The sequence below is a fragment of the Syzygium oleosum genome, unplaced genomic scaffold, assembly GCF_021117445.2.
Source record: "Syzygium oleosum isolate NSW1041296 unplaced genomic scaffold, Sole_v2.1 Sole_v2.03, whole genome shotgun sequence".
Taxonomy (NCBI): Eukaryota; Viridiplantae; Streptophyta; class Magnoliopsida; order Myrtales; family Myrtaceae; genus Syzygium; species Syzygium oleosum.
In genome coordinates, this window is record NW_026607487.1 from 17,245,319 (window position 1) to 17,264,080 (window position 18,762).

Consider the following 18,762-nt stretch of genomic DNA (forward strand, 5'->3'; position numbering starts at 1 on the left):
GGGGTTGATCTAGGGGGAATAAGGAAATTAAAGCTTTGGGCAAATTCAAGATCGGTTCTACGCTCATGCAGAATCGTTTGCATAAAATCGTTTGGTCTTGAAATGCTGCTGCGATGACCACCTGGGGTGAGTGGAAGGGCTGGGGTCAGATCGCGGTTAAACCCTCCGTGGGGTTTAGGAGGTTCTTTCGACTTGTTCGAGGTCCGGCTAATGGACCCGTGCTACCGGGCCTGTCGACCCGTCCTTGCTAGTCTCTCCACCCATTAACGACAACTGGGCGACGCCATTTCAGACCGGGCCTTAGTCACCTTTTGAGGCAAAATCACTGACGTGGGCCGAGCCCCACTCTCTTAGGGTTCTCTTTTCACCAAATGCTCGTTGTCAGTCAAAATACCCCGCTCTTGCTCGAACCCAGCTCCGCTTGCTTTCATAAAAAACGACAGAAGGAGGGAGGAAGCCCGTGGAAACGACGACGTCGTTTCTTCAGCATTAATTCCAACGGAGAAGAACAGAAGAAGAAGAAGAAGAGTCTTCTTTGACGCCTTTTTGGGATTTGGGCCGTTAACAGCGAAATTCCCCTTCAACGCCCCAAACACCAACCGCCGCACGACCCCACCCGCCACGTCGCCCCTCGCGCGCGCCCGCCGCACCCGACCCGACGTTTCTCGTCGCACGCGCGCTGGCGGGCGCGTGAACAGCAACCTGCCCAGCTCTCGGAAAACGAAAAGGGGGAGGGCAAAAACAGCACAAGTAACCAAATTAACAATTACGCGGTTTTTAGGATTTGGGAAGGGGAAACCGAATCGAATTAAGGAATTTAATGGGGGGGCGAGGCAAGATACTAAAATCGACGAGAAAGGAATAATTTTGAGAGGGCTCTAACAAAAACAGCGAAATCGTGGGAGAGAGTCGAGAAAGGGCAAAAAGGACAAGAAAAATCAAGTCAAATCGGAACAGGCGAGAGAGAGAGAGAGAGCTAGTTGAATTTATTTATTTTATTTCGCGTGCGCGTATATGCCCGCTGCATTCCTCTGTTTCATCGTCGTCGCGAGTTTGTGTTGGGAGGGGGCAGGAGCTCTGATTCGGCCGGTCGCTTGGATTTCCGCGGGCGCTTCGTGGATCGGGCGCGATTCGGTTGGAGGCGGGGAGAGGAAGATGAACGGATGGGAGAGGGTGAAGTCGTCCAAATCCAGATTCGGCCGCTACTCGCACTTCGGCAGCGACGACCGCGCGCCGTTGTCGCGGACGGTCCGGCTCGGCCACGTCCAGCCCCAGGCGCCGACCCACCGCACCATCTTCTGCAACGATCGCGACGCCAATCTGCCGGTGAAATTCAAGGTCGGTCGCGTTTCGTTCCGTTTCGATTCGTTCCTGTCCGATCCGGTCTGTGTTAGGTCGCGAGATTTGTGAGGTGAAAGCGTGAGCCGGGGCAAATTCGTTTGGTGGAGAGGCGGCGGGAGCGGCTCGGAAACGGAGCTCGAGGGTACTGAGTTTGACGCGTTCGATAGTTTTGTTTTTGTCTCCTTTTCTCTTTGTCCCAATATCGCGGAGCGCGCATGAGTCGGCCAGTCATGGATTGAAGCTGTGCTGTGGATTTTGTCCTGTTGTGATGGGAAACTAGGCTTTTCTGAGTTTTTGGTGATGAGTAATTTGGTTTCTCTCGAGGTGGAGATGAGTCTTTTCTACGCTTAATACTGTAGAGTATGATTTCGTGAGAGTTGGTGCTATTGTATGTTGTACCGGTGAATGGTGTAGATTAAGCCATTGGTGTAGCTGTTGAACTATAATGTGATTTTGCTGGACTCACGATAAGGGAATTATCGAGGGAAGCAAGTCATCTGTTGATATGCACCTGCAGTTTGAGCCATGTGAATTTTAATCTTTCTGCCAGGGAAAAAAATTAAATCTTCTTTATGTCGATTTGTGATGAGTGTCATCTGAGAAAGAGTCATTTAACAAACTTGAAAAGTTGTTCACCGGTTTGCTTTAATGTACTTGTCGTTTCTCGAACTTTGTTTCTGTTATCCATGATTGTTAGCAAGCCTTCTGTTGTCTTTCTTTTTGGTCAGTAGCCTTCTATTGTTTGAGAAGATGGACAATCAGTGAGTCTGTTTTTAATTTAATTTTTATTTTTGATGAAAGAGTAGACAAGTAATATGCATGATGTTTACTAGTTCATCCTGCTAGAGGCCTTGTTGCCTGACTGCATATTATGTGCATGTTCAGTCATTTGGCAGTAGAGGGAACCCTCTATATTTCCATGCCTGCCTGCACAAACATGTAATGTTAGGAAATTATGAGCTTTTACAATGGTCTTGATGGTTCCCATCCTTGTTGAAGCTGTTGGAATTCTCATCAGTAACCTAAACTGCATTTTTATTGGTTTTTTATACCCAAATGATTGCATCACCTTAACTGCATTTTTGTGGGCCTCTTATGAGCTGAGAAACGCCACACAGTTTGATGATCCCACTTGTAATCGATTGCCTTTTAAATCCAATTTGTCTTCCTTCTTTTTCTTTTGTCCTTCCTTTTTTCCCCTGTAGAATGCATTTGAAAGCTCAGAAAGCTTACAAACTCATATGTACCAATGATTTCCTTTCATTACTTAAGTAAACTCTTATTTTGAAAATATTTCACTTGATGATGCTTCTTTTACTGTAGATTAGCTCAATCGCTTGTCTCTTCCCATGGAAGATTAATTTTCTCGGTGATTTCACATTGGACCCAAATATAGAAGCTGTATTTCGATGAACAAGTTGTTACTTTATTTTCGCTATATAGAAGAACTGAAACCTGCTCTAGCTTTTTTTTTATGGCTATCAAAGTTTTTGGACCTTATTAAGTTTCTTTGAGATGGACAAGAGCCCTTTTCAAGATAATTGTTCTGCTAATTGATTCATTGAAAGGGTTCTATGAGAATTTATCTAGAGGCTATGGTCCTATCTTGCTCTCTTGCTGCATTTATGTTTATCTTAGATCCAACTGGCGACACTAATATTTGAGCTTGGACTCTCCAACTTGACCAGAATCTTTATGTTATATCCAATCTATTGTAATAGAATTTCCATAAGTTTTGATACATGAATGAGATTATCTGCAGTTTTCATTTCATTCTATAATTTATGGAGCTTCCAAGGGTTCTTGCTCTCTTGTTTTGTCTTTAACCGCCATGTTTTCAATGTTAAGGGAAACTCAATATCGACAACCAAGTACAACTTCTTCACGTTTATACCTAAAGGGTTGTTCGAACAGGTAAATCAGTGTGAAATCTTTTGTGCCATAGAGTTTATGGTATCTTATATCCATTGCTCATTTCGTAAACGTCGTTTTGTGTTGGTGCATTACTGGCCATGTGTCATTTCACTTGTGTAGATGTCTGACATCATATATTTCATCAAATTGACAGTTCAGGCGGGTTGCTAACCTGTACTTTCTCATGATATCAATTTTGTCGGCGACACCTTTCAGGTATGTTAAAATATTCTTAGAACGTACTGGCCAGGCTGATTGTATGAGTGAGCATTGAGACTAGCGTACTCTTGGGTACCATCATTTTAGAGCTTTGCATCTGATTTCCAATCATGTCTAAAGCTGTCATTTGGTATTTTCTTTGTCATAACTATGATGGTCTTGTGGTGTTCATTCACTTTCAATTGCACTTATTTGCAATTACGTACTCCATATATTACACATTCATAGCCTGTTTCTAATATTCTGTACATTGTGTAACCTGGTAGTTATTTTCTTATGGTACTATGGTCTATGCCAATTCATGCCAAAAAGTGAATATGAGGAGCAGAAAATGAAGAACCTGGCTGGTGATAGATAGAATGGAGTGGACGTGCCTTTCCTTTTTTCCGAGCAACACACTTGAGAGATTGAACTTCAATTTGGAATTAATGTTATGTCATAAAAAAAATCTTGGAAGCTCAATCTCTTATGGATTCTCTTTCAATTCTGGTTTCTTGCATTTGGTAGAAACTTTGCGCAGAACCAATGTTGTGACTTCAAATATCCTATCATGCTTCAGCATACAGGTTTCCAATTGCTCAATATGTGATTGAAATGTTTCTGTATGTTTTCATGATTATATGTGCTCGTAAACTACGGAAAGTTCTGGAAAGAATGCCTGCTCTGATATGATCAACTTATTACTTGTTTCCATGTCGGACCCTCTGTAGACACGTGTAATTATGTGCCTTCTTGGGCTTTTCAATCATGGCTTTGCCATATAGATAGATGTATGAAGTTCGGGACCTTTGTTGTGTTTGTATTAACCCTTGCTTTTTTATTGTGCTTCAAAGATGATATTTTGCTGTAACAAACTGCTTTTGCTATGTCAGTCCTGTGAGCCCTGTAACAAACATGGTCCCCCTCAGTTTGGTTCTTCTTGTATCTCTTTGTAAAGAGGCATATGAGGACTGGGTAAGTAAAATATCTCATGCGTAATTCGTCTTAATTTGCTTGCTGTCGAGTTTTCTTTTTCTTTCTTTCTTTTTTATTCGGTAATTTTTTTTCTTGTGATGCTATTTGGTGCTTCCAAAGGGTTGGTTTTGTTTCCTATGTACTGAGTCATGTAATTGCGTAAGAGGAGATACTAGAATATGCTTAACCTGTTTTTTCCTTCTATTTTTGCGTAACAGAAACGATTTCAAAATGACATGGCAATAAATAACACTCTTGTGGAAGTGTTACAAGATCAACGGTGGGAGCCCATCCCCTGGAAAAAGTTACAAGTCGGAGATATTGTGAAAGTGAGTAGTGTTTATGTTTTTGGACTGAATTTTTTTGTATGATTTGTCATGTGATTGTGTTTCTTCCGGTGAAAAGCCTTGTATTTTATTGAAGTAAATCATTTGTGTGTGGAAGGGTGTCATCCTTGGGGTGCTACCTTTATGTTGGAGTTGGCAATATCATGCATCACAGTTTTTATCATTTTGCGTTAGTTCTCTGATTATATATTGGGTGATTATTGTTAATTGAGCTATTATAACCATGCCATGTTCACTGTTTATTCCACAAATGATAAATATATCTCTCTCTCCGACGTCCATGCTTGTCTTCTGCGTTTGAGACTTTACTATGTTCGAGAGATTTTGGTGCTTGGAAGAAGCCATTTTCTCTTCTAATTCTGGACTATTACATGCTCAATAATATTAAGTTAGTATCGTAGTTTTTGTTCTTTAATTTCAAAGATAGATAGGCTAGCATGCTTGAAAAGATTAAGGTATTTTTGCTTATCTTGTTACATTTTACTGCTCCATATGGTTTCATCACATTCTGGGGAATGGTGATTCAGCATCGTGTGGCTCCAATTAAGGATAAGGTGAGAGAAGTTTGTTTGAGATGATTTGGTAACGTTGAACAAATGTTTGAGATGCTCCAATGAGGAGAGGTAATCTGGGTATGAAGACTCGGGTTAGAAGGGGGAAGGGAAGACCTAAAAGACATGGATACAGATGACAAAGAAAGATGTGGACCACATAGAGGTCACATAAGTAGACATGATGTGTATAGCTGGCTTCACTTAGAGGGATAAGGCTCTTCTTGTTGTCGTTGTAGACATCCCCGTATTTGGGAAAGTGTAGCTTTTTAAAATTGGACCTTTGCAACTGAGAGGGACCTGTTATGAGAACCTCTATTGTACAAGTGTAGCTTTTCATAGATGTGCTACAATGCTGCATTCTGTTGGCTGTACTCTTCATAATCTTGCATTTGGCTGTTGTCCCTGGTATAAAAAAAAGTCATTAATTTGGCAATGGCTGATTCATATTCTGATTTTCTTTTACTCTGGTGAAATTGTTTCTTGCACCCGTTGCAGGTTAAACAGGATGGCTTCTTTCCTGCAGATTTGCTTTTTCTCGCTAGTACAAATGCTGACGGAGTCTGCTACACTGAGGTTTAAGAACAATCATTCTCGAATCTTGATATGCCGGTTGCATTCTGTTGCTGTAATTTATCTTTGTCACGTTTGGCTTTGCTTTTTCAAATTTTCAGACTGCAAATTTGGATGGTGAAACAAATTTAAAGATCCGGAAGGCGTTGGAGAGGACATGGGATTATTTTACCCCAGAGAAAGCATCGGAATTCAAAGGTGAAGTTTTCTTTTGATCTCCTGTACTGTCTTCTTGTCTTTCTATGGACTCCATGCCCATTCTTTTCCTTTGTTTTTTTCTTGGCGGGGGGGTTGCAATATTAATATTTCCGTATGACTATCAAATTTTATTGGTGACAAAATGGACATGTTTGATTTATATGCTCTAGGAGGGAAGTGTTGAAAGATTCTTATAATTATTAGTATAGGTTTATACTCGGTTTATGGTGTACAGTGGGATATCTATAATTACTATATTGAATAATATGAATAGTTAGGGAGACCAACCCCAATTTCAATCAGAAAATTCCTCTCTTGGAATTTATTTTTACATTCGTTTATATTCTTTGCGACCAACTTTTAAGCAACATGTTTGTTGTTTTGTGCTATTATTACGCTATTAAACTTTCAATGATAAGATCATGTTATTTGTTAAAAATACTTGGGAGTCTGAGATTACTAGACAAACATTCAACTTAAGTCAGTTGTTCACCGCGCATTATCCAATGCGGACTGGTTGCAAATGTCATTTTGCCGTATAGCTTCTTGCATACCACACTTTAAGAGCTCTTATTAGCGCAACTTCAGGCTAGTAAAAAAGGCTTTACTGTTTCATGGGAGTGAAACTTTTCGACTCTACTCTCCCTCTCTCACACATGGCAAATCTCACTTCTCCTCTCTCAAAGTTTTCCATACCTCTTGCTTTAATAGATTGGGTCGGAAATGATATTCTTTTTACCTTTGATCATGTTGGTAAAAGGTGCTTTATCTCTTATCTGATGAATACTAACATCACATGAGGATAAGATAGGAGGAAAGCCCTATGTATGCATGATAGAAAAACTCTGGATGCAAATCAAGGCAACTAGTAGAGAATCTGAAAATAAAAAGGAACTTAGTCACTGTCTTACAAGAGATTCGTTGTTTGGATATCCAAGAGCTTAAAGGTTGAGCTCTTAAATAAGTGCCACAGGTTTCTTATACCCTTCAGTTTGTTTGTTTGGGAAGCTAAACTATGCCACTTGGTGTAGGTTCCCTATATTCGTCTGAATTAATAAGCTCATCCATTTCATGTGCAAGACCGTGTGCTCGCAGATCAAGTGGATGAATTCTCTTTTGTTGATTCATAATGTTACTTTGTGTTGTTCATCGTCTTCAATATTTCTAATATAGCTGTGGGAAGATGAGATTACTTCCTTCTTTTTGCTGAACAGTTTCTGGTGGACATAGCTTTTTCATCGTCTTCAATTTTGTAATATAGTAGTGGGAAGATGAGATTACTTTATTCTTTTTGCCGAACAGTTTATGGTGGACATAGCTTCTAGCATTTACATGTCCTTGTTTTGGAAATTTGCAGCAAGAAGAATCTTAAATAAGCATATCTCTACTTTTCTTTCCTTTGCTTGCCTTTTACAACTTCCTGTTATTCTGATTGATATCTCCATAAGATGAGCTCTAGGATCATTGATGGCTGTTGGGGATCTTCCTAATGGTGGTGTATATTTATGAATGAAACATGAAGATGTGAATGACCTCTCTAACCCATCCTTTGATGTGCTGTACATGGACATGTCTCATTCATTGTTATTTGCACGATTGGTTGATTTTCTTATGCCAATAAATCTTACACGAAAAGCCAATTTTATTTGATCTTTATTCTTCCCAGAATCCTTTTGAAGCCAACAAAAACAGCCTTCATACTACTTTCAGTTAGTTCTGCTTTTTGAACCCATGCAAGTTCCCAAACATGTTGGTGTTCTTGTTGATGGGTTGGCATGCCTAGAATATTCTTCGAAGTACTATATGTATTTTGTTACTTATGAAGCATGAGATCTGGAACTTTTACCTACAGATGTGCTTGTAGCTCCAATGCTGGAATGCTGATGGATCCAAATTATGGATTTTATAACTAGTTTTGAAATATTTGTCGTAAAGCATTCTTTTACTTGCGCTATAGTAGATTAAACCTCAAGCATTTGCCCTCCAGTTGGCTTTTTGTGAGGCCTAAGCAGCTATTGTCTTCTCTGCTTCTGTGAACTAAAAGTAACGTGTGCTCTGTTTACGCGCTTGCACCACGAACATAAACAATGGCTTTCTAGCATGCACTAAGCAACCATCTTGTTCTATCGTTTCTGCCTTACAAATCTCGCAGACTTACCTTCCAACAGAAAAAAAAATCATGAATTTTTTTTCCAATTGCAGGCGAAGTGCAGTGTGAGCAACCAAACAATTCGTTGTACACGTTCACTGGCAATCTTATACATCAAAAGCAAACTTTACCTCTCACCCCAAACCAAATTCTGTTGCGGGTATGGTTGCTTTTCTGCTTGTTTATTGTCCTTTATTTAGTTTGTAGGTCTTCATTTTGAATTCATTGGGTTGCTATAATGTTTTTTGATGCATGAACCTCTTACTCGAGTTCTCTACATCTCCTGTGGATATATGCTGTAGAAATACATTAGATCATTCAAGGAATGTGGTTTTAAGCTATTCTTCTGCTTCTAGATGTTATTTATTTTTATGTGGATTCTTCACTCACTGTTTTGTGGCACTGTGGCATAACATGTTCTCAGGGATGCAGTCTTAGGAACACTGAATACATTGTTGGTGCTGTCATTTTTACTGGTCATGAGACTAAGGTATGCTTCCAGAAATCTATTCAGACCCCTGTTTTGGTCCTTTGTCACTTTCCTTAGTAACGGAGATCTCTGATATGACAAACAGATTTAATTCTGCTGATGTGAAAATGGTACCTTTGTAATACAAATATGGCCCGAATTGTGGGAGGCATTCTCCATCTATCTCGAGAACACTGATTTTATAAGGTCCATCCTTTGTTGGCGCAAATACTTGCAGGTTATGATGAATGCCATGAATGTTCCTTCCAAGAGGAGTACATTAGAGAGAAAACTGGACAAACTTATACTCACCCTTCTTGCTACTCTCTTTGTCATGTGTATGATTGGAGCCATTGGCAGGTGCGGCGATCTCCTGCCATGGATTTCTCAAATATGCTACTATCATTACATGAAATCACTTAAACAAAAAAAGAAAGAATTTGCATCTCCACTATTGCTATATTTTCTCGTCATTATCTTCACATGATCTCATACATGGAGTTATGCAGTGCTACTTTTATAAATCGCAAGTATTATTACTTGGGTCTGGGGAAGGGAGTGGAAGCTCAGTTTAACCCTGACAACAGACTAGTGGTACTTTATAGTCGTGACTCTCTCTCTCTCTCTCTCTCTCTCTCTCTCTCTCCCTCTCTCTCTCTCTCTCTCACACACACACACACGCACAGGGGCACACACTCACGTACACGCACCTTCATGTCTTTTGCACCATAATTTTGTTTTTTTTTTTTTCAGGTATTTGCGGCAACAATGCTCACCCTTGTTACCCTTTTCTCAACTATTATCCCAATTTCTCTGTACGTATCCATTGAGGTTAGTCTTCCAGGCTTGTGGCCTATACAGATGCACAAGTTGTCTTGATCCACAACAGAATTTACTTATCTAAATATAATTCTTTTGCCTACACATTCATTTTGTGTTTGTCCTCTTGTGCAAATTTCAGATGATCAAAATTTTTCAGTCCACGCAATTTATCAACAAGGATTTGCGCATGTACCATGCTGAGACCAATACCCCCGCACTAGCTAGGACTTCCAATTTAAACGAAGAACTCGGACAGGTAGATGGGTGTTATGGTTAAATTGTTGGCAATGAGGTCATTCTCATAACAATGCTTCATAACCGTAACTATAACAGTGTACATAAATGACCTTGTTATACTTTATAGAAAAGACAGAGCTGTTAAAGAGGTTCTTTGTCACTTGCTATTATTATTTTACTATCGCCATGTCAGGAAATTGCTTTTCGAACTATTAATTATGGAAGTTGCTGTTTGTACAGGTGGAATATATATTTTCGGATAAAACTGGAACTTTAACTAGAAATATGATGGAGTTTTTCAAGTGTTCAATTGGTGGAGAGGTTTATGGAACAGGCATGACTGAAATAGAGATGGGTTGGGCGCAACGGACTGGCAAGAGAGTGGAGGTATAGTTGGACATTTCACATGAAAATTTATGATGCATCTGTATCAGTCAATAACTTTGTGTGGCATCATCATGCAGATGCACAAGTCAGCCAATGCGGTCCATGAGAAGGGTTTTAATTTTGATGATGCAAGGCTCATGCGTGGAGCTTGGAGGAATGAGCCAAATCCTGATATGTGCAAGGTTGGTGTTACATTATAAGGAAAATTGCCCATCAGCTTTTCTCATTTGGTGAAGGTTTAACTATCAAAGTATGCTGACATTTAGGATACATTTTGATTGATATAGTTGTTGATTTTTAGGAGCTAGTTTTTTGCCCCTACATGCTATAGAAAGTAAGATTAGAAAAATGTTTATAGTTTAGCTCTCGCATGTGGATGTTTGAGTGTGCACATAGGTGGATGGGTGGTTTTCGGGCCCACATACGAATGCACAAGTTTAGACATCTCCTTAAATGTTTGAGTTATCTCTAGTGTCTTTTTAGATGCACCATGTCCAAAGTTATGCTAAAGAAGGCTTGGATATCTTCCTTTACGAGCATTGTGTGATTTGTGATCCTACTAGATTCAAAGATGTTGATTGATATGTTAAAGTTTGAAAGATCAATTGTACACTTTGTATATAAATTGCAAATAAACCAATGGAAGACCTTAAGAAGCAATATAGGCCAGGTAGTTTAATTTCTTGAAATGTTATGCATTTGGGAATATGCTTTTAGATATAACCAGCTATTCAAGAGATGCTCACCTAGATCTAATTTTTGTTCGTCTCCTTTTATTAATCCACCTTGTATGTAACCACCATATTTAGCATGATGAAATGCTGGCAACCTTTTAGTTTATGCTTTATATGGTTCTATTGATTGAGTAAACAAAAACATTCGTGATATTGGATCTCTAACCCTCTTCTCTTTTAATGAATGCTGATTTGTTCTTAATTTGCAGGAGTTTTTCAGGTGCCTCGCTATATGTCATACTGTATTACCTGAAGGAGATGAGTCTCCAGAAAAGATAAGATATCAAGCTGCATCACCTGATGAAGCTGCACTGGTGATTGCTGCAAAGAACTTTGGCTTCTTCTTCTATAGGTTTGCCCTTATTACATCTGCACATGAAGAATTTCTTCTTTAATTTTATAGCTTTCCTTGGCTACTAATGAGGAAGTTCATCTTCCATATAACTGAAAATATGCGGTTGATATAGCACAAATGCTTCATTATAATGTTAGGCAATATTCTTACCTAATAAGTTGTTGTTTGACCAAGTACAGTCTTTGTAATGTCAATTCAAATTATAAAGCATGCCACGGTAATGGTTCTCATGTTTGTCTAAGTCATTTGTAATCTTACTCAGCCAAAAGACTGTTCTATTTGCAGGCGTACACCTACTATGATATATGTCCGAGAATCCCATGTGGAAAAGATGGGTAAAATTGACGATTTTGCCTATGAGATTCTCAATGTCCTTGAGTTTAACAGGTGGTCAATTTTTCCTTTTATACTCGTGCATATATTTTTTCATCAGGTGAAACTCACTTTTTTGTTGTCTTTGTTGAATATCCAGTACAAGGAAGCGTCAGTCTGTTGTGTGCCGTTATCCAGATGGCAGGCTCGTTTTGTACTGCAAAGTAATAAGATCTAACCTTTTTTTCCTCCCTTTTATGGATGAGATTGCCAAATGCTGCTCAGAATCAAATTTGACTTTCTGAGGAACGTACTTTCTGCAGGGAGCTGATTCTGTGATCTATGAAAGGTTAGCTCAGGGACAAAATGACTTGAAAAGAGTAACCAGGGAAAACTTGGAACAATACGGATCTGCTGGATTACGTACCCTTTGCTTGGCCTATAGAGATTTGAGTCCTGAGATATATGAAGGGTGGAATGAGAAGTTCATCCAGGCTAAATCATCACTAAGAGACCGCGAGAAGAAATTGGACGAGGTACATGGCATCCTAACACATCAATGTTACACTAATAGAATAAGCATAGAGTAAATATGCCTTTTTTCACTCTTTCCCCTTCATGTTTCTCCTGATCTATATGGAACATAAAAGATTTAGCCTTCTGAATCTCAATGTGCATCTATGGTTGAGAACAACTGTAACCAACCTTTGCGGAGTCTTGTGACTTATGTTCAAGACCTCTCGACATCCCTCTCTCCCATTCTCAATATCTGGTCTTTTACGTTAAAAAATACTGGATAACCTAAAATTTGTCTCAGGATTCCTTTGTTAAAATGCTATGTCAATTTTAATTTTAATTTGCAAGTATGAAGAATAGATTTTTCTTTTTAGAGGACATAATGAAAACTACACTTGATATTTTGGAATATGAAAAGTCATGATTGTATTTTCAGTGATAAGATCCACGTAGCTGACTCCATGAAGTTGTCATCACTGCTGTTCTGTCAGTGAAGATGAATATGATTGATTAAAGGGGTCAATTACATGGCTTGTCATGGTTTTTCTTGTATGCTTCAATCAGTAGTATTCAAATTGTGATTCTTATGTAGGTTGCAGAACTAATAGAAAAGGAGCTTATATTGATTGGATGCACTGCAATTGAAGACAAACTTCAGGAAGGAGTACCCAATTGTATAGAGACTCTTTCGAAAGCTGGGATTAAGATTTGGGTGCTAACAGGGGACAAGTTGGAAACGGCTATCAACATAGCTTATGGTGTGTGACCTATCACAGAACGGCTTGTTATATGTAATTACCTTGATGTGACTGAAAAATAAAGCCTTTTTTGCTGCAGCATGCAAGTTGATTGATAATGATATGAAACAGTTTATCATTAGTTCGGAGACAGATGTGATTAGAGAAGTTGAAGAAAGGGTGAGAGGAACTACTTGCTTCAGCCGTTTGTGCTGTGAAATTTACAAGATCCATTCATATAACTATGTATTTGCTGGCCAGGGTGACCCAGTTGAGCTTGCACGTGTAATGAAGGAAGAAGTCAGAAAAGAGCTGAGTAAAAGTCTTGAGGAAGCACAACACTATTTTCGCACTATATCTGGTCCAAAACTCGCTCTTGTGATTGATGGAAAGTGCTTAATGTATGCGTTGGACCCAAATTTGCGTACAATGCTGCTGAATTTGAGCTTGAACTGTACTTCAGTTGTTTGCTGCCGTGTCTCTCCTTTACAGAAAGCGCAGGTAGCCTCTGATGACTGTTAATATTGCATATTACAAGAGCTCGAAGTAGATTCATGCTAATTGATTATGTATCACACAATTACAGAAATATCAGCTCCCCAATATTGGAAATTGGTGCTGGCTGACATTTTTACTTGTTTTGTCACTGGTTTCATTTCTTTTGAAGATAAGTGGTGCTTCTGATAACATTTACGACATGACTCTTTGTGCAAGTGATCCTGCAACTGGGTCATAAAAACTATCATATGCTATATACTAATATTCGTTTTTGAAACTTAAAATCGGTGCCATTTTTCATCAAGCGAGTGTATGAAGAACTTTCCCTCCATTATTTGATTTACTGATCAAAGAAGAAGTGGAGGAAGAACATTTAAAATGGAACAACGAGCAAACTAAGCGCTAAACCACTTAGTTTGAGTCGGCTATCAGAATCCTTTAAGACCATAGGATTGTAACTATATCAAGTCTTCTGTAAGCTGTGAATACTGCATGCCTTTATTTATCATCTCCTTTCACGTATTTTAGGAAATATATCGAGCACTTATAGCTTACAGAAGATTTGGTACAGAATAGAGGACAATAGCTTATTAAGATGTTATATAGCTGACTCGACTTATGGCTATGTGGTAAAGGTTTCATTTTTTTCTGGTGTCTTGAGTTTCCTCCCTTCATTTCAATGCCAACATGTATTTAATGGGATGTATGGAAGGAGTTTCATGAAGCTTATAAAATTTCAACTCTCAGTTATTATTTTTTGCGTGGGTGATTTCTTTGATAAAGTTATGCATAGACTTCCTGGCTGGACATTTTCTGGAGCTTAGTCTACATCAAGTGTAAATTATTGAGGGATTACGCGGTTTTAATATTCAGTTTGAGGTAATATCTTTAGAGTTTCTGTACCTCTTTATAGGTGACAAGTCTGGTGAAGAAAGGAGCTCGCAAGATAACGCTTAGCATTGGTGATGGTGCCAATGATGTAAGCATGATTCAAGCGGCTCATGTTGGTGTCGGCATTAGTGGGCTGGAAGGAATGCAAGCTGTGATGGCTAGTGATTTTGCAATTGCACAGTTCCGGTTTCTTTCAGATTTACTTCTTGTGCATGGACGGTGGTCATATCTCAGAATATGCAAGGTCAAGCATATGTCGTGGCACTTATTATTTTGTCACATAAGATAGTTGGCCTGATAAACAGCTTTCTGTCTCTGCAGGTCGTAACTTACTTCTTCTACAAGAACCTTACATTCACCTTGACTCAATTTTGGTTCACCTTTCAAGCTGGATTTTCTGGTCAAAGATTCTATGATGATTGGTTCCAGTCATTGTATAATGTCATGTTTACTTCTCTTCCGGTGATCATTTTTGGGCTTTTTGAGAAGGTAAGTTCCATTTATTAAATATACCACATCTAATTTCCCTAGAAGGATAAAAGTGATTCAACTATTCTTTTTTTACTCAATGAGTGCATGAGATCTTGCATTTGGGTTGATAAAATCTGTTAGTTGCACTGTCTAGTTTCAAATTGTAAATCTTCTATGATCTTTAAGAGAGAGGAAGAGAGAATCAATAAATATTACATCTTTACTAAATACCAATATAAAAGAGTACATAGATGGCTCTATTTGTAGATTATGAGAGATGCTAACAAAATCCAAATTTCCTTATTTGTCACCACCCACTAACTATTGACTAATCTTCTTAAACATACTTCAACACTCCCCCTCAAATGGGTGCATCCAGCTTACATATGACAGGTACAACTTTCTCCCAAAGTTTGTGACCAAAGTGCTATTTTAGCCGGATCATACGCTAGATAATGGATGTCGATACATTGGTTTTAAGACAAGGACAATTGCGTAAGCCAGACCTTACACAAAAAATTAAATGCAATCCACACGAACACCAGATTTGAAGAGAAGCTGTGAGGAAACACAAAGTTGATACCTCTTTCTCAACAACCGGGTCGAAACGTGTGAGAACTCGACTTCTGAATTGCGCAAACTAAACTGCATCACCCCCATGTAGCTTGACTCTTGCTGTTCGACAGAGGTGTGCTTGACTCTGGTGCTCATAGCTGCCCGGAAACTTGACAGCGACTTCACTCATCAACGATGTTATGTAGTCGAAGATGATTCTCATGGATGACATCCACGTTAGAGAATGTAGATATTTCAGAGAAGTGGAATTGGGAAATTTGCTGAAGAAAATGACCTATAGGCTTGCAGTTGACAGGGAAACATACTAGGAGTGAACAAGCTGACACACATGAAGGACCGGAAAATAGTAGAGAGCATAGTTGGACTTGATGAAGCATAAGACTTAGCTTGATGAACACGAATTGGAAATGATGGAGATTGACGTGAAGAAACAAAGACAGTGACTTGGGCAACACCTGACGGAATCCTAGATCGGATAACATAGGGACTCAACTGGTGGTGTTCTCTGACCATGAAGAAAGAGACGAGGACAGAGTTGGCTGGGCGAGAGCGAAGTGGACAGATCCACAGTGGAGAGAGCTCACGTTTGATGGATGAAGGTCAACTAACGAACTGATGAAGATGAGCAATGAAGATGGCTCACGATTGACGATGGACAATGAAAGAAGAGGGAGACTGACGAGCAGCAGTGAACAGCGAGACTCCCCTATGCAATAAGCAATGATGACGATGACAAGTGGAAGAGGTCGTGGCTGGAGACAAGCTTGACTCGTGACTGTATGGAGTCAATGACAACACTTGCTTGAATATCCAAGGCTGAGAACAGATGACAAGCTTTAATTGACAACATAGATGGATGCTTCAACAAGGACTGTCACCGTAGACAAAATGATGTGGACGAACACGGAGAGATTGCTCAGATGGAGTTAACTGAACAGTGACGGCTAGGGTTTTTTTACTGAAAGGCAAGAGGAAAGATAAAGTTGGGGTTTTGATTTAGGTCCCTCTCTCTTGGTGGCCCTTATACCATGGAAATATTTCTATGATCTGCAAGAGAGGGAGAGAGAGAGAATCAACAAATACTACATCTTTACTCAATAGCCGAATAAAAGAGTACATAGTAGTTCCATTTATAAAGCATGAGAGAAACTAACAAAGCTTTGATTTCTTTATTTGTGATTACCTGCTAACTACTTACTAATATTCATAAATATGCTTCAACATGAATCACAATAGGAGCAAATACTTGACGGTGTTATTGAATGTTTTTCCAGGATGTTAGTGCGTCACTTTCCAAGAAGTATCCACAACTGTATAAGGAGGGAATACGGAATTCATACTTCAAGTGGAGAGTTGTGGCAATCTGGGCCTTTTCTGCATTCTACCAGTCGCTCGTCTTTTATCACTTTGTGACAGCTTCTAGTTCTACTGGTCTAAATTCATCGGGAAAAATGTTCGGCCTCTGGGATGTCAGCACAATGGCATTTACCTGTGTTGTTGTCACTGTCAACTTACGCCTTCTTTTGATGTGTAATTCAATTACAAGATGGCATCATATCGCTATCGGTGGAAGCATCCTTGCTTGGTTTGTTTTTGTTTTCATATATTCACTTATAAGGGTGAGTCTTTTCCCTTTCTGGGGGTTCTTTCCTTCCCTTTACCTCAGCTAGTCCTATTGGATAGCAATTATTCTAATATCTGTCTTATTTTATGTATGTGCAGGAGAATCTCTCTTATGTCATCTATGTCATAATGAGTACAGTCTACTTCTACCTAACATTTCTTCTGGTTCCAATTGTTGCGCTGCTTGGTGACTTCTTATGGCAAGGGTAAGGTTTTGGACTTTTATCTCGCCAAAAAAAAAAAGCTCAAGCTTTTTTATTCTTAGGCATATTTCTTTCTCCCTGTACAATAGTCCTTAAGTAAATTTGCTCATGAATACTGATTGCAAATCTGCATCTTGGCTTTTCTAAAAGTAACGATGGATGTTTGTCGTGGACAATATAGTGGAGGACCTCCTTTCTCTCTCTCTCTCTACCCTCTTCCTCCTCTCTGGGCTGAACATATTCCTATTTCTGGAATGCGGTTACAGGATAAATCCATATATTAACCCTTAATTGGTATAAGTTTTTATTGGCTTGTGGGAACTTGATAGCTCGCCCGTCTCAAGTGATCATATGCCTATTTCTGGAATGCAGTTACAGGATAAATCCATATATGAACCCTTAATTGGTATAAGTTTTTGTTGGCTTGTGGGAACTTGATAGCTCGCTTGTCTCAAGTGATTGTTTTGTGGATTTACCATATTCTATTTTGCGGAATTCTGTTTTCTAGCAATGAATGTTTTCTTCAAGTAATTGCAATGGATACTTCCTCTAATTAGTTTCTTTTTTTCCCCACTAATTTTTCATGCACCTGGTTACAGGATTCAAAGGTGGTTCTTCCCATATGATTATCAAATAGTACAGGAAATTCACAGGTACGAGCCCGATGATTACACTGGGGCAGGGACCTTGGAAATCCGGAACCAGCTCACACCGGATCAACAGAGGAGCTTTGCTATTTCTCTACTTCCACGCGAGACATCTAAGTACACTGGGTTCGCTTTTGACTCACCTGGGTATGAGTCATTTTTCGCTTCACAACAAGGTGTCTATGCCCCGCAAAAGGCTTGGGATGTCATAAGAAGAGCCAGCATGAGGACAAAGCCGAAGACATTGCCCAAGAAATGAATTTCAAGTACTACACTTAGATTTTGATAGTGAGCCGTATAGATTCAAAGTTGTAAAGTTAGCTGTACCATAGTCTTAGCTTTTTTCTTATATCTTTTATTTATGGACGTTATAGTTGCTCTCCATGCTTCATACCTGACACAGTTTTAGAGGGGCCACAGTGGCTAGTGCTTACATAGTTACTATAGCTCGGATGTACATGTATATGTTTCATACTACCGCGAAATGAAATTTGTAGACTCTGAGTTTCTCTACTATTATCAGAATCGCAAACATATGATCTTTGGGATTCTCCCTTCCGAAATTGCCCTTCTCCACAAAGGGTCGTACTCATCCCTGAATGGAAGGAAATGGAGGGATGCGATGATACCAGACTTCCGGACTCCTTCCAGATGCCGAGAGTATCACTCATTTCAGAGCAGTAGGAATGCTGCTTATGCTCATTCTGTACGTGAGTGATGCGTCTCATGGGCTAAGTTCAAGCCAAACTGGCTTGAAGTCTTGCGTGCCTTTGTGGAAATATCTTGTCATGTCCTGTTCATTATTTCTTGTCAAAGCTTTCTTCATAGTGGCGGCTCACCTTTTGTTCACAACCGGTTCACTGCTCATTCATTTCCTGCATTGCGACTACTTGGCTGGCGGCAATAAGGAGTTTCTTTGCCTATTATATTTCATTAATTCTCTGGTCGCTTTTTCTCTGGATGAAGTGGGAAATCTGTTAGGTTATTTTGGGTGCTACTTTGGAAGCCATCGCTAGTTGCATCCCTTAGTTGTTTGAG

The 18,762-nt window shown here is 39.4% G+C and overlaps 1 protein-coding gene across 1 annotated transcript; it reads left to right on the top strand.

Annotated features, from left to right (window-relative positions):
• Window positions 1-833: 833 nt before the first annotated feature.
• Window positions 834-18,287, top strand: LOC115671777 (phospholipid-transporting ATPase 3). Its single transcript, XM_030593413.2, has 27 exons — window positions 834-1,338; window positions 3,190-3,255; window positions 3,410-3,471; window positions 4,347-4,428; window positions 4,647-4,757; window positions 5,825-5,902; window positions 6,001-6,097; window positions 8,300-8,406; window positions 8,671-8,736; window positions 8,954-9,075; window positions 9,225-9,309; window positions 9,469-9,546; window positions 9,677-9,793; window positions 10,015-10,161; window positions 10,239-10,343; window positions 11,105-11,247; window positions 11,536-11,637; window positions 11,723-11,786; window positions 11,886-12,098; window positions 12,671-12,836; window positions 12,916-12,995; window positions 13,077-13,316; window positions 14,227-14,448; window positions 14,526-14,693; window positions 16,526-16,870; window positions 16,974-17,080; window positions 17,677-18,287. Exons 1-27 carry the CDS (start codon window positions 1,015-1,017, stop codon window positions 17,981-17,983), a joined length of 3,804 nt encoding a protein of 1,267 aa, XP_030449273.1. The 5' UTR covers window positions 834-1,014; the 3' UTR covers window positions 17,984-18,287.
• Window positions 18,288-18,762: the final 475 nt, after the last annotated feature.